At 41.6% G+C, this 16672-nt stretch overlaps 1 protein-coding gene across 1 annotated transcript in view; it reads right to left on the reverse strand.

The window, feature by feature from the left end:
* The window catches only part of CTNNA3 (catenin alpha 3), a 424386-nt gene that overhangs the window by 72568 nt on the left and 335146 nt on the right, over positions 1-16672 (reverse strand). Inside the window, 1 exon segment of the mRNA XM_036385424.1 lies at positions 11456-11607. Coding sequence (XP_036241317.1) covers positions 11456-11607 — 152 coding nt within the window.

Here is a 16672-nt window from a genome sequence, read left to right on the forward strand (position 1 = left end):
TAGAGGGAGAAAATAGTCCTGTGAGTTATAAATTTAGTATGTCCTACAAATGCATGGTGCAATTTAATATGCTATTTAATAACCCAAACATGGAAACAAGACCAACAATATAGCAGCAACCCTATCAGACAGGATGATCTTTTCATTCAGGAAAAAATAACTCCCTTTCTGCAGTTAAAGGACAACCAGGGTGAGTCACCTCATTTCTAACCTGTGAATTTCCTGTAAACTGCATGAGCAAATCAAGCAGCCCAGTCTGAGATGGAGGAAGCTGGAAGATGCAAGGTTTAAGGCTGTATTAATGGAATGGAACCACCAAGAAAAGCCTAAGTTTAGGCAGACACAATTTCAGACTTCATCTCTCTTGGGGACTGGCTCCATTTCAGCAATAAGTGATTAGCTGCAAACCCCAGCATTGGTAAATTAATTCCACTGACATTGCTGTGCTTCAAATCTGGGGAAGTTCTGCTTCTGGCTCCACTTACCAAGGTGACAAGCAATGTTTTATTGGTTCCCTCTGAGCAGCCAGACTGAGCTCCACACTCCCACACATCCAGGGCACCAGTGTGACCTCTTCAAGCACATAACCCAGGTACTTCAATGGCTCTGCCTTTGTGTGCTGCATTCACCATTCCCTCACTAAAACATCACACAATTCTTCATGTCTGTTCTTCATTTGCAGAATGTTACTTAAGTCTCATGTTAGTTTCTTTATGCATTTGGAATGCAGCTTTCCCAAACCCACAGCATTCCAGAGTGCATCTGACACGGCCCCTCTGTGGGGCCAGCCAGGCTCCCAGCCAGGCATGCCCTGCTCAGGTGGGATGCCAGACTGGTTCCTCACTAGGGCAGAAGGGTCCAGTTCCCATTCTGAGGAGACATCAGCAACCAACATACAGCTGACACCTGCTGATCTGATTTCCTCCATCACAAACCACTCACTGATCATAAAGGAGGCAAAAGGCAGGCAGAGGTGTGATGAATACAATATACATAGGCAGAAGAAATATGGATGCCAGCCCTCCACACCAATTACTGTGGCCAAGCCTGTGGCTGCCCTGCCAGCCTACAGAGCCAGGCAGTGAGCTTCAGTGTCTGCACAACAATGAGGGCAGGGTACTCCCCCAGGGGGCTGCCCATGAGCCAGCACAGAACCCAGAACAGCCCAGCGAGGACCGGGCTGGGGCCCTGCAGCTGCCCTGGGTGCAGGGGCTGCCTGGGGCAGGTGTCAGGTGACAAAGCCACTCTCAGGGACACGCAGCTGGACCTGTGTGCACCCTTAGGCTGCCATGGCCTCACCCTGGATGCTTCCCAGCAGCTCTTTATCCCTCCCATGGACATGCTCTGCTGTATCCTGACATGGAACTGTGACTCTGCTGTGGGTGGATTTAACACTGTAGCAGATTGCAGGAGATTTCAAAGGCCCAATCACACTGGCCCATATGATCATTTCTTATGTGCTATTTCATGCTGGACCATGTTCAGCAAGAAGGAAGGCTTCTACTTTTGAAAGGAATTATGTTCAACTTCCTAAATAATCTGGTTTTCTCCTATTTTCTGTAATTCTATGATGACTACTTCATGAAGACCAAGATCACAAGGCACCCAGAGTAATAAACTAATTTTAAATTAATATTACTGCTCCACTTTCCTAATAATTGAAGTACCTGTTATAGCAATTACCTTGGAGGCCGTGCTGCTGTTTGCTAGGCTACACTGGAGGATTGGTGCAGTAAAACAGCAATTTCAACCCAATCCATGTGCTAGAGGATGCACAGCACTCCTCTGCTGCAACACACTTCCCTTCAGTACTCATATACACTGATTTTGTTGATAATACAATGAAGGGACTCCTCTGTCTCTATTTTAAGTATAGGCTGTAAGTGCCAGGGTTTCTCAGAAATTAGGCAGCATCAGTTTTATAAACCTCTACAGAATCTTTTCAGATAAAAAACACTCACAATACCATCTTCAACTTGCCAGGCTCAGTGGAGGATTTTTTTTTCAATTCTCTGAAGAATTTTTTTCCAAGCATTCTTTTTTTGTGAGTCAGTTTCCCTGTTATCACTATGTCTCCTTACGTCCACCTCCCTTCATCAACTGCATTCCAGCCCTGAGCACACTTTCAAGGAAACAAGTGATTCAAGCTGGCAAGCAATGGTAATTTTAAAAAATGGAAGGAAGCTGTCATTAAAAGCAGAACCTGAACTCAAATATGCTCATGGAATACTAAGGAATTCTAAGAATAGAAACCAAAAGAACTCAGGGAAGCAATAAAGAACCAATTAATCCCAAACCTTGTCCACTATCACACTGCTTTATCAGCAAGGACATGCATGACAAGAGGACCAGATCAGACCCTGCTACACCAACATGAAAGCACAGAATGATGCAGACCCCAGATCACAGCCTAACACATATCATTCCCATTAGATTTTGAAGCCCAGTGCCATTCTGAACACATTTGTGATGTAGCCTCACTGCTTTTCTGCACCACACTAAAAAGATCCATCCTACCAGATAAAAGGTTCCACAGTGATAATGGCAATTGAGAAATTTCAGCTGAGCCATGGACCTTACAGATCACTGGGTCCAGCAGTGAAGGGAAACACAGCCAGGCCTGGCCAAGGAAGACCTCAGGGGCAGAACAGCACCAGCACTGCCAGTGCTGAGTGCAGCATCACAGCCACAGCCTGAGTGAGCACTCTGTGCTCTGAGAGCTGCAGTCCCCACTCCTGGCTTGCCTTGCTCCTGCTCCAGTGAGCCCCGTGGCAGGAGGCATATTGTAATAGAGTGTCTATGATTTGTAACACTTACTGTGCTTCCCAGTTTTGGTTCCAGTAATTCAGTACTTCCATTTTAATAGCATAATATTCATTCCATTTCTCTGGGAATATAATTTATATTAGATAGTAAGCACCAAATGGCAAGGAAGGAATACACATCACTTTTTCTTGCTCTAAGAAAAAAAAAAAAACCCCTTAGCAAAGATTTTAATGTTCCAGAAAAAATACTGTTATGTGCTTAAGCTTCCAATGAGCCACTAAACCAGAGCTATCAAATAATTCTGGAAGGTTCTGTCTTTCTGAACGAGAAGAGTAATTCTGTGAACAATTAAAAGCATAATCATGTGTGACACTTGCAATGTAATTTAATCCCTAGACTGGGAAGAACTGACATTTAAAGTAGTATGTGAGTCAAAACTGTTTATGCCATCCATAAGAATATTGACTCCTGTGTGTGACCCGGTAATCCCAGCAGGAGGAGATTCCCATGGAAAGCCATGAAGCCATTTGCTGCTGAGGAGCTCTTATTTCCCAGCCCTGCATGATGCCTACAGCTGTGCAGTCTGGGCAGAAGACAGCCCAGATTTGCCAGGACAGGTAACTGCATGTGGATCTTACAATAGATGCAGTAGGCAGTGGACACCACCACCACTATATCTGCATTAGCATTTCTGAAATAATTTCTTATTTTTGTCTGTATGTACCCATAATGTTTTGATTTTTTCCTTTCTTTTCTTAAACAAAACACAACACAACATCCTTACCATTAGCTGACATCTAAACTGGAAACCTAAGCCAGGCTAAAGAAAATTCCATTTTTTACTGCAAAAGATAGGCCATACATTCCTGTGCTGAATGTAAACAATGAGGCATAAACACAGCCAACAATAGAGAAAGCATTACAGACTAGCAGCAGCATGAGGTGTAGCAAGCAGCTTCCTTTGATACCTAAATTTAACACACAATTGCTGTATTTGACCCATCAATTCCCCATTACTGTTGTAATTCTAATAGATAAAATTAAAAAGCAAACAGTGAAGTCAGACATGTCTTGAACGGGGCCCTGGATAACACTCTGCCTTCAACAGCAGGTTGGACCAGCTGATCTCCTGAGGTCCTTTCCCTGAGTGAACCCTCTGTGCACAGTTCTCCCCTCCTTCCCCTAACTGAGAAGAGGGTGAGACAAGTGGAATATGTGACAGTGAAAAGTAAGATGGGGTTCCAAAGATACTGCAGTATTTCTGCCTTAAAAAGAAGGCTCCATTAACCATAATATTTTGACAAAAATTAAAAACAACCAAATAGTATTAAAAGAATATAAAGCAATGGGGGGAAAAGTAGTATGTGTTAAGATACAGGAAGGACAGGTTTGAACATGGCACTGTCCAAGCAGTGAGTTCCTGGTACTACTCCAAATACCCATTCACATTTCCTGCTCTGCAGAGTCACCAGGGGGGTGCATGTGAGCTGCTGCTTTGGAGAGGAAAAAATCTTCCCCACCACTCCTGTACACAAGACTGGCCTGACAACATCCAAGTGCTTTCTCACAAGCTTATTATAGCTGCAATTAGAGGGAGTCTGCTCCTCCAGCACATCCATAAAACAGCACAGGAGTTCTACACACTGTTCCTCAGAAGGAGGGCAGCTGCTTTTGGCACTCCTCTACCACTGCATGATTTCTCTGTACAGAAATAACAGAACACATGGATGTGAAAGGACCATTTTGGAATTGCACAGAGGAGGATGAAGTGGGCACTTATTTTTCTAGTCACTGTTCATTTGGTTTGTAAAAAAGAACCGGGATCTAAAATCAGCCATCTCCCTGTACAGCCTGAGCAAATGCCTGGAGCATGGGAATGGGGCAGCAGTCAGAAAGTTGTACAAAGAACCAAGAAGTTAAGACCTGTTAATTTCAAAGTGCAGAAATGCAGAAGCACACAAAAGCAGATAATTTTCTTGTCTTTTGTTAGCAAAAAAAAAAAAAAAAAAAAAAAAAAATCACCATTTTCCAACTACCCTGTGGATGGAGTCTGCTTCTACTCTGTTTAAGCAAAGGGGACCTGAAGAAGGGGGAGAGGGGGCCACCCATCCCTGAGTGAAAGAAAATTTTATCTGTGCTCTGGCTTCCCTTCCACTCCTGTGTCTGAGATGGGAAGGCTAAAGCATGTGCTTTTTTAACTCTTCTGTCTCTCTCCCCTCTACCTGAGATGGGAATACACTATCTGTTTTTAAAATCAAAAAGCTATCTATATTTTTACTAACAAATTTTTTTCCCTTGTGGAAACACCTCAGCTTTTCAGAACAGGTGCTTGTTATGGCAAATGGGGCAACTCCAAACTAAAGCTATTTCTTAGGGGAACATCCTGCCCACATGTTAAGACAAGTGGATGCAACTTTCAAGTACAAAACAAGAGCTGGGTATTATTAACACATACACTACTGAGCAGCTTTTTACTCTGTAAAGCAACAAAGTCAGCAACACTATCACACTGAGAACCAGAAGTCATCTGATTTGCTGAAGATATTAAAGGCCCTAAACTAATGAAACTGAGACCTTTGAGAGTTTGTTACATTGTACATAAACATGAAATAGAAGCAAATTGACGTGTATAGCAGTTTGCCAGAAAAGAGGGATTTGCTTTATTTATTTAGGAAGACAAACTCTCCTGATACTTAATGGAGATTAGCATTTTTGAAAATGTCTGCATGTTAAATTGAAAAGTATGCTGAGTGTGTCCCAAAACTGTTCAGTACAGAGCATTTTGGTAAGATATCTGCAAGGCAGAGTCATAATAATAATGACTGACTCTATGATGCTAATACTAATATAAATTATAACAAGTATTTGTACATTATGAGAAGGCTTCCCAGGTATACTGTAAAGAACATAGACATTTTTAGAAAATATGTCTGTAGGTGAATTATGATATGAAATGTAATCTATGTGGGATAGTGCTTTAAGTTTTCTCATAATGGTACTTCAAGGTTGGTGATTGTGACTTGAGATGATAAAAACTGTGGGAGGAGAGGGCAGAGAAGATGGGGTTGGGGAACCCTGGGACAAATCAATCAATCATATGTAACCTACACCCTTTATTCCAGGAAGTTCCCTGCTCCCCACTATTTCATTGGATCTCCCCTAAGAACACCCTCTCCCCATTTCCCTATCACCCCACTCTAAGCCCTCCTCTGTACCCCCTCCTTAGTGGTCCGAAGTGTACCCCGATCCCGCCTACCCCTTCCCCCTTAAAAACCCCGGTCCCGCCCGGGCTCGGGGCTCGGCACCCCGGCTCCGGTGCCCTTCACCCGGGGCTGTAAGCCGCGTTCCCTCCCCGCCTGCGCCCTCAGACCTCCCGACATTAAAGCCTGTTGGAACAACACTGGAGCCTCTGAGTCCTCCTGGCTGTGCCATCTTTAGTCATCTGGGACAGTGCGTGATGGCGGCAGAGGTGGGACACACCAAGGAGAAGGTCTGCCCGCACCCACCCAGTATCGGGGTCACCCGCAGCTGCCCGGGCCCTGAAAACCCACAAAAAACCAAATAACATGGCAGGGACAAGCAGCTGTCAGAAGTTTTTACCTGCAGGGATGTGCAGCTGATTGCAGCACTAAACACTTATCTCCCCTCTTATTTGGGTTCTGTAGCACAAACTGACATTCTCCTTTTATGGGACTCAGGATAACAACCTGAAAAAGGAGGAGGTGTGCCACTATCCCTGACAGACAACAGGTATTTGTTCTGCACTCTTTTTTAAAGACATCACATGAACACATTCTTCTGCAGTCACACTACATCCAGACATATCAATCCTTGGGTGACAGGACTGAAGCTGCCATGGAGCTGAAGAAGGAAAGGTCCTGTCCTGCTTGGGTCAGAAACAACGAGAAAGTGCTGAGAGGTGCAGGACCAAGTGGCTAACTACTGCTGCAAAGGTTCTGCCTCTTGTGCAGTTGGTGAAGGATAGAAAAAGATGAAGAAAAAGCTTTTTATCAAACTTCTCAATATGAGTTTGTAATGGATTAGCATCACTTCTATATTTCAGACCAACAATGAAGTTTAACAAGACTGTATGAACAGTTCCTTGTCTGTTCCATGAGGTCTCAAGGCCCTTTTGGAAAAACAAACAATAGGACTGCAGTAAATGTCTGCCATTCTCTCATGATTCTCTGTTTTGCTTTATTTTCTTTAACTTTTAAACAGACGTTCAATTCATGCCTGTTCTTGCCTACACTGGACAGGATCTAACTCACTTGGACTACAGAAGTAAAAACAGGCAGAAAACCCTGCAGGTGTAGGATAATTCTGTCATTAGTAAAAGCCATGGCAGAATTTAAACTAGACACTCAGTAACTGGCTGAAAGGTTTTCACCACTTGCTACCTTCCTGTCCTAGAGGTCCATGTTCTAAAACTTCCTGTAACTCTGCTGGGTGTAAGATAATGAATTCTGCTGTGATGTCTCTTACTGAGAGAAATCGAGTGTACTGAAGAACTCAAGCTCTGTTAAGGATGAATTGTTACATTTCTTTAAAACAGAACGAAAAACCATGCCAGATTTGCAACCAACAAAAGAAGTTAAAAAGGGAACCCATCCAAGGGTATTCTGAGAAAGCCAAAACATATGAAAAAGCATTTATGCTGTAGACTTTTGAATGTGTACCTAAACTGAGTCTGACTTTCCAAAGGAAATTAAAACACACAGTAAAAGACTGTTGGCTAAAACAGGAATGTTAGGAATTGATTGGAGGTGTAGGGAGGATCTAGTTGAATAAAAGTATCTAGGTAAGACAGAAAAGAAAAATGAATGCTTTGCTTCAGTTTTCACAGTTTTCAGGGGGGCTGGGGGATGGATATTCCATACATCTTGGTGCAGGGAAATCAAGGAACAATGTGCAAAACAAACTCAAAAAGCCTAATACCATAAACTCTTGAGGGAACCTATGGTCTCCATGCCAGAATTCTGAGAGAAACAGCACAGAGAACAGTCATTCAGCAGAAAGGATTTTTAATAAATGTTTTAATGTGGTAAGAATAGCAATTTCAATACACACTCTCCATTTCTCACAAAATTAGAGAACTTGGGTCCTCAGTCACTGCTTCCATGAACATAAGTATAGTAAAAGCATCTTGCATAGAGCATATGAACCCTTTGCCCCCTTCTTTGTCTCTGTAAAACCTGAACAGCTGCTCACTTGTTTATCCTCCAAAAAGAACAAAGAATTCTGTGAAACTTTTAACTTGGTGACTTTGTTTCCACTGTTCTTGGGATAATTGCTAGCATGACTATTAGTGCTCTAGTTACCAGCAGTTATTATTCTTTTGAAGTCATTCCTTTCCACTAGTTTATACCCTAATGGGGTATTGGTAGCTGTTATTTCAATCCAGCTGTCTCATATTTTTCAACTAAAAGCACCTTCATACAGAAGCTTTTTAAAAAGTTCTACCTATAATCTTAACATTCTGCAGCATTTAATGTGTATTGTCTCAAAAACCACCAACCTGTCTCCTTTGACTTTTCTACATATTTTACATGGAAGAATTGCCTTTAATTGTACTATTTAATCTAATCTATTTCTGTAGCATCAACATCCTGATTAAAATGTTATCCAGATAACGTACAAATGCTCCTGTTCAAGATCAAGCCCACAAAAATCTCTAAAACACAACAAAAATGGGATCCTTAGAGTCAAAAAATGACTGAGAACTGTGGATACACCCTGGATCAACTATCCAGTTATTTCTCATTGACAGCTGCCTCTGCATCAAGCAGTCCTTGCAAGTAAACAATGAAAAGCATCTACATTTAAGAGGAGCAGCCCCCTGATGCCCAGAGGCATTTCTATTACAGCTCAGCAGTACCACACACCAGCCACTGTGTAGCTGCTCTCAAGTGTTGCCTCATACCTTGCAGGACTGCATGAACGTTTCACATATCTTTGGTTAAGCTTGGACATTGAAATGCATAGGTGGTAATTTGCATTAACAATAGCATTGGGCAGCATTTTACATTTAAGAACTCTATTTTTAAAATCATTCTTTCTGTGTAATTACATGTTTGAAATGCTTCCTGAGAAACTGAACTGGAGAATTTCTGCTTTTACTGCCATGTTGAAAAATTGCCCCTTGTGAATGAGTGGCCTCATCTATTTACATCTCCCAATTATTTTTTGTCAATGAGTTCTTGCCCTGATTCAGTCTGGCAATCAATCCCCTGTAAGCAGCACGGGGCCATTCTCTGGCACCAGCAGCACGCTGGCCACAGAACATCTCATTTCCTCACCTTGGCTGCTACACTAACAGTGCATGTCTGAGTAACCCCCAGATCCACTAAAGCTTCTTCCAGGGAGCTGGCATTGTCTGGAAGATACCTAACCAGGAATGCAAACACATCCTGACTCAGAAAATGAATGCCAGGCTTTTCTCAGCACTCTCTATGCTGATAATCACTGTCTCTAAGGGATGCTGGAGTAGTTGACTAACATTTCACCAAACCTCAAAAAAACCTTCCCATGGCTGTGGCTGAACAATGGGATTCATTAAGGAGAGAGCCCACATCCTTCCTAACCATTTTTTAAACTCTCCTGAGCTCTTGTCAGGACTTGCAAAGCAGCAGTGGAAGATGGCCCTGAGAGAAGCCATTCCATGGCTGCTGTGGCCTCAGGTGCTGGGCAGTGGCTCAGGATTTCATGGGTGCACAGCCCAGGTACTGCCCACTGGGCACCCCCTGGGCCTTGGGCCTGTCACAGCCTCAGCACAGCTGAGGCTTTTCCCCTCACATTACCTGAGTGACTGTCCAGCACACACACCCCTACAGAGCACTCTAAGGAAATACTGCAGAGCTGAGTCTGCCTCTTCACAGAAACTGACTGAAGCTGTGTTACACTCCTCAGTGCATTTCCCAATTCCCCAGAAATGCGAAACTCCAGAAAGAAATACACAGTCATGATCATGGAATTCAAACATAAGACAACTGGACATAAAGAAGACTCTTAACTCACTGAGAAACAGAAGCAATTTTGTAATTCTAAAAGACCCAAGAGCTCCTGAGTCAGTAAGGGAGGGATGAGCAACACAGGCATTAAATGAAGCTTACCTGGAAAAAAATGAGATGTCCTAATGAAAACTTCTTAGCCTGTGCTCACTGACACACGAGCTGATCTGAGGACCTAAGAGAGCATCACCCACAATCTGGTTTGTTTGGTTTAGACCTACATCCAGCTCACAAACTCTTACTGCTATGGGACACATGCTGGATGTTTCAGGGTCTCTCCTCAGTATACAAACAGTTTCCCAACTGAAAACTGCAATAAGGATGAGACACTGTAATCATTCTGCACATTTGAATTCCTACTTTACCTTACACACTGCAATATGTTAAGACTAATGTTCTTCACATTAGAATGGTTTTGGTTGGAAGGGACCTTTAAAGGCCACCAAGTCCAACAGCCCCTGCAATGAGCAGGTCAGTTTGCTCAGAGCCCCTGCAGCCTGGCCTGGAATGCTTCCAGGGATGGGGCCTCTACCACCTTGCTGGGCAGCCTGTGCCAGTGTTTCACTGGCACTCACATTGCAATAAATTTCTTCCTTTTATCTAGCTAAATCTCTCCTCTTTCATTTAAAATCATTACCCCTTGCCCTATCACAACAGGCCCTACAAAAAAGTCTGTTCTCATCTTATTTATAAGCCCCTGTAAGTAGCCAAGGGCTGCAGTATGGCCTCCACAGAGACTTCTCCAGCCCCAGCTGTTCCTTGTGGGAGGCGTGCTCCATCCCTCTGATCACTCCTGTGCCACCTCTGCACCCACTCCAACACTCCCTGTCCTTCCTGTGCTGGGAGCCCAGAGCTGGAGGAGCTCTGCAGGAGGGGTCTCACTGAAATGGAGTAGAGCAGCACACCCACCTCCCATGAGCTGCTGGTCACGCTGGGCTGTCAGGGGTTTGTATTCACAAGAAAAGGAATCTGTTTCCTACCATGTTCTCAACTGCAAAGTCAGCGCAGAAGATAAACTTTCTTTGAAAAATCTATCTATATTATTAATGATTAATCTTATAGTAAAATGAAATTGCTGAACATACAGACATTGCAGCTCAGTTGTTTATCATTCTTTATGAAAATATTTGGGGGAAATTCTGCATCTGACAAAATTCTGGCTTGAATTTTAAAAATAAGCTGCTCTGATTCAGTTTCTGAACTTCAGGAAAAACATAAATGTAAGCACAGTGATTGTAATTGTGTGAGACAAAGAAATCAGGTTGAGTCTTCTGGTGTAAGGCTGGAAGAACTTGATATGGGAATATCAGAATCACTTGGAAATACTCTCTCTCCTACATTCCACAGGTTAAAGCTGAAGAACTACAAGATTTGGTTTGGTAGCTGCAAGTTAGTAGTTAATGAAGTGAACAAAGATCTTTACCAACCAAACAAAACCATGTATTTTTAAAGAAGTAAAACATTTTTGTGCAACATTCTGACGTGGTACTCAATGCAGTTCTAGCCTTGTGGAGTTACAATCACACGTTTCACTGTAACCCAAGCTTCCCAGCCCAGTTCAACCTGGATAGGAGCTTGGGGGCATTTATCACACACACAGTTCTGAGTGCTCCCAAAAATGTCCTGACATCCTGACCCATCTCAGCCATCAGTATGAAAAGAACAAATTCCAGACTTACCCGAATCATCATGACGGAGCACCTGATGTTGTGAATCGTATCATACACCTTCTTGGAAATGTCAACAAACTGGTTGTCATCAAACAGATGCACTGTGCTCTTGCTTAAGCTCTCCAATGCAATATTTACTTGGCTAATAAACTCTGGAATCACTATTAAAAAAAAACACCAAAAAACAACAAAATTCAGTGAGCATAAAAGAAAATGTAGGTTTTTTTTCTTTTTGGAAAAACACCTGACATTGATAAAAACTTTATTTTCTAAAAAGCATTACAATAATAGTGCAATTACTTTTAAGTGAGAATACATTTGTAGTTTTTATCACAGTTATAAAAATGCCCATGGTAAGCACATAAGCTGTGGGTGGTTATACAGTACTAAAAGAAGAAAGAAGTTTTAAAAGAGGAGCTGTGGAAGCAATTGTAAAAATTTGTTGTTGATTTCAATAGCAATTTTACCCAGAAAATCAGGACAAACAACGTGGCTTAAAGTTGGAACCACTGCTGAACAGACTTCCACTATTTCCTAATCTGCTTTCAGTCTGAATGGAGATGTAACCAGCAGAACACTGATGTTTATTCTTCAGCTGAGCAAGTCCCACAACTGCAACCCGAATTTACCAGGGCAATTTATCTTGTTTGAATCAAACAAACTGTGCATTTTGAGCCAGTTAGATTTTAACCTGTGCTTTATCCAGAAGGCCTGGGGGTTTTCTGCTGCTGCCCCAGGGCCTTGTTCTGCATGGTGGCCTGGCAGCACTGCATCTCCCTCAAGCCTTCACACCACCCTGGAGCAAAGGAAACCCGGCACAGAATACGGAAGGAATGCAGATGGAAAATCCATCACACACACAGAAGGACCTCAAACAAGCCCAGACCAAACTCATTTCCTATCACTTGGAGTCTGAGGACATAGAAGAAACAAATGCAAAAGGATAAAACTGAACTTGTGTAATATTCAATATCAGCAACAAACCTCATGGTACTAAAGCTCTCTCTGGCAATGTGTTGATTTCAAACACTAACATTGTTTGTGTTCCACCCTCCACGCCCCAATTCCACACTGTGCAATTCACAAATCCCTAACGCATGAAAGCACTACTGCTAATACAACTGATGTGGAACATTTCAGGCAAATCTTGAAGTATACAATAAATCTGTAGGCAGACAAAGCTTCAGCTGAAGACATGATGATTTCTGAATTAGAAAACCTGGCAACTTCGGTGCCCCAATAATGCTTTCCTCCCTAACTTTGATGAGGAGACCCACATAGCCCTTGGAGACAGTTAAATTCATTCTCAAATTACAGTAACTTCACTGTCTTTGAGCCAACAAGTAGTTGCCACTTAATTTGAAAAAGAGGGTATTTAAAATCAGTGCCTCTTCAGAATATCACTGGAATTGTCACACCTTCAAAAAGGTCAGTGGAAAGATTTATAATAGTACAGAAAAAATACAAGACATTTTTCATTTGCAATCACATAAAATAATTATGGAGAACAAGTGCCTATTTATTGCTTAAAAAAATAAATCAAAGAACCACCACTGAATGAGAACTTTTCATCATTTTGAAATGGTTTTCTTTCTAGTTAAACAAAGATTTTGGCCTCTAGACTATCAAAATAATTCTAAGTGGAGCAACCCAGGCTGCACTTGAGTACAGAACCACCACCTCAGGGCCCTCCTCCAGCAGCATTTCAGATGGGGCTTTGCAGCAACAGCACTTTTACACAGACAATTAAAACACAAGACTGTACTGCAGTTCTAAAACATGTACACACCAACTGCTAATGAAGTGTGAAAATACACTTGGGCTATCAAACAGGCCTTATTTCCTGCTCATTTTCCCTGTAAGTGATAGGACAATTTTGAGCTCCCAACCAATGGCTAAAAAAAGAGCATTTTGGTGCATATATGAGCTCCTACTCATGGATAACTAACATCCAAAATACTTTATAGACCTCGAATAGTCAGGCAACCCTCTTAAATACTGCATTAAGTGGACTGAATTACACCAATAATGTGCATATTTCCTGTACTTGGCTTTATTTTTCTAGGCAGCCTAAATATAGTAGAGAAGTGGATGCAACTGAGAATAGGAGGAAATTACTTATTTTTTCAGTCTTTCAAAAGCAAAATCAAACAAGTAAAATTAAAAATATCAAGTGTTAGACAACTGAGAAGTACTAAATTTTTATGGGGATTTGTTTGTTTTATTTGTACATTTTATTTCTGTTTTCTTTGTGTTCCATTCTGTTTCTCCTGCAACAAAAACTAAAAGCAAATTTCAATATGAGCATCTGTAATCCTGCTTTCCCTGAGAGGGAAGGTGCAGAAAGGAGAATGTTTGGAAAAGACCAATATGTTCATAAGCATAATGTTCAAAGTCCCTAAAGTAATTAAAGATTTCACACTATCAAAAATACATTCTTGAAATTAACCTAATTTGCTTTAAAATTCACCAAGTGTTTCCTAATTCCACTGTTTTTCTAAACAATACTTTTCATATTCCTTGTAGGCATATCTTCTTAGTCCTCTAATGTTTTTGCTTGATTTTGTAATCTTCAATCAAAACCAACTAATGAACCCAGTTTGTAGTTTAATAGCTGTCAGAGCCCAGCTCTTCACATAGAAAACTAAACTTCACTAATCCCTTTTTCCAATTAGCAACTCTGTGCCTGTTATTTTTAACAATAAAACAATCAGGAAAACAGATTCTCAGCTTTGCAGAAGCCACTGCCAACAGGGGAAGCAGGAGCCACTGTGCTTGCACCTTTTACTTCAGCTGGGTTAAGTGATTATCACCACTTCAGCCACCACCAAAGCAGCTTACAGTGAAAAACCAACAGGCTGCAAAGCCAAACCATCCACGTGTCCAACACTCACCTAAAGAGTGTCTTAACAGAACAAACACACCTACCAGACATGAACAGTCACCACCTCCTAGAACTGACCTGAAAAAAATTTACTTTTTTTTTTAAATTCAAATTCTTTACAGTTCTTCACTCAGGGAAAAAAGGGAAGAAACTAGCAAACCCACAATTTATCTCAAGAAAAAGAATTAGTGGTAAATAACCAAAGTTTCCCTTCAGTGTTTATCTGCATGTACAAAGACTCTGAGCAACTCACCCAGTGGTGCCAGCAGAGTGGGGAAAGGCTGCAGAGCTCCCACTGGAACAAAGACTGAAGAGCTACTCCTTCAAAGGCAGCTTTGAAATGGAAGTGAGAGCACAGGCAGTGACTGAAGCTCTCTGTGGCACAGCTTCAGAGCCCAGCTACACACACTGCAACCCTGCCACAGCTTTGGCTTAACTCCAGTGGCCTTTCAACACAGGAGACAACTCTCTTGGGGATTCAGCCACCTGCAGACATCTTCTGTGCCCAAAGAAAACTCATTAAAAAAAGACCATTCAAAAAAAAATGAATCTGGGCAAGCTGGAGTGAAAAAATGGTTTTCCTTCTGAAGGTAAGAAAATCAGGGTAAGTTACTAGTTATGAATTAGGACTCTAAGAGGAGGAAAACTTGCAAAAACCCACCTGAAGTACAGTCAAGTAAGGCCTAAAAAGCTACTGGATGAGTTTCATATGAAACTAGCATGATAGCAGAGCACTGAAATAAAGCAGATGTGCAGCAGGCAAGGTAACAGAGGTGTGAGCAGCCCAGACCCACACCAAGGCACAGGTGGTGGCAGCAGCAGAAGTGACTTAACACAAGAGGTGTGTATCTCAAATACTTCATTATTCCCCCATAACCTGATCACCTGGCATGAAAGTCAATGTGATGGGTATATACAGGTTGCTTACAGAGAATTTAAGCAGCTTTCCAGCTGCAAAAATGCAGTGGAAGTAAAGAAAAGTATGGTTGTAAAGATTAAAAACCCAGCCTCCTGTTAAATGCAAGGTAGTACTAGAGAAAGGTAAGAAACCTAGTTAATAGCCATACAGCCTTTATTCAGTGCTTCTTGATTTAATTACACTCTTTGAGAGCAAACAATAGTTTGCACTTCCTGTGATTTAAAAATAAGCATTTGTAAATTTCTTCTCGAGAGGTGTATAAGAATTTCAGACGGTAAGAACACTGCCTATTCCAGTAAGCCAATTTTACTGCTAAGTATAACGTCTACTCTTCTTGTCACTGCAATCCAGAATGGTACAGAAAGAATTAAAACATAAAACCCATCTAAGCTGAGACAACTGTGCTGGCTAAGGGACACCATGTGGAATAAAAGGGATCTGCTGGCAGCAGCCTGAGTCACAGCACCTAACAAAAAATTCAGAATGGAACAGATTGTTTCAGTGACTGATGGAGATAGCTTCATTAGAGGTGGTCCAAAATACACAGAAATAATAAAGGAATGACTGCAAAAAAGAGTACTGTGCACTCACTGCAAAAGGTTGAGCTGAGTAACACAAGTAGGTTTTGAAACTCCAATGACTTGTGACTCTTACAAATCCACATAATGCAATCCTAACGTGAAGATGAAGCTGCTCCTGAAACTAATTTCACTATGGTACAAACTCTTAATTCAAGCCTCTATTTCTGTGATACAGTGTTAAATTGGTAACTTCGTACTATGCCACTGTATCCAATGGCTTTCTAAGGAATACATTTACATATATCTACATATATATGTATATGAATGAAGCAGAATAGCTTTGTGATATAGGTATTTGATATACCCTTTATATTAGCATTCACCTTATTTGGTAACAAGTTTACAGGTTTTATGCAGGAGAAGAGATTAACTATTTGTGGAACATACAACACCTGAAAGAGCTCATATTCCTCTGGCAGCTTCAATCCTAGGCCAGTGTATGAGAGGCACCATCTCAGAATCCCCCATTGTCCCCTTCTTGACTATTTAGAGCATAAAGATCTACAAATTATTCTAATGGAATTTAGTATTTCATGCCAAAGTTTCTGCATAATAACAGTGTAATAGAACATGAAGTAGTCCAGGGAGAGGCCTGATGCACATAAAAAGTTTCCCAACAAAAAGCAAGCTTATCTGCTTCTCTAACTCAGACCTGTGCCAGCTGCAGCTGTGCATTTTGCAGCTTGCAAAGCTGGCAGACTGCTGGCAGACCCACAAACCACAGCTGAGTGTGTATATACACGTAGACATAAGTATATAATTACCTAGCTATGTACAAATGGACATCATGAATATTTTTGTATGTGTATGTTTACAGACATATTTATACAGAAACTATGCTG

Source organism: Molothrus ater, chromosome 8 (genome assembly GCF_012460135.2).
Source record: "Molothrus ater isolate BHLD 08-10-18 breed brown headed cowbird chromosome 8, BPBGC_Mater_1.1, whole genome shotgun sequence".
NCBI lineage: Eukaryota > Metazoa > Chordata > Aves > Passeriformes > Icteridae > Molothrus > Molothrus ater.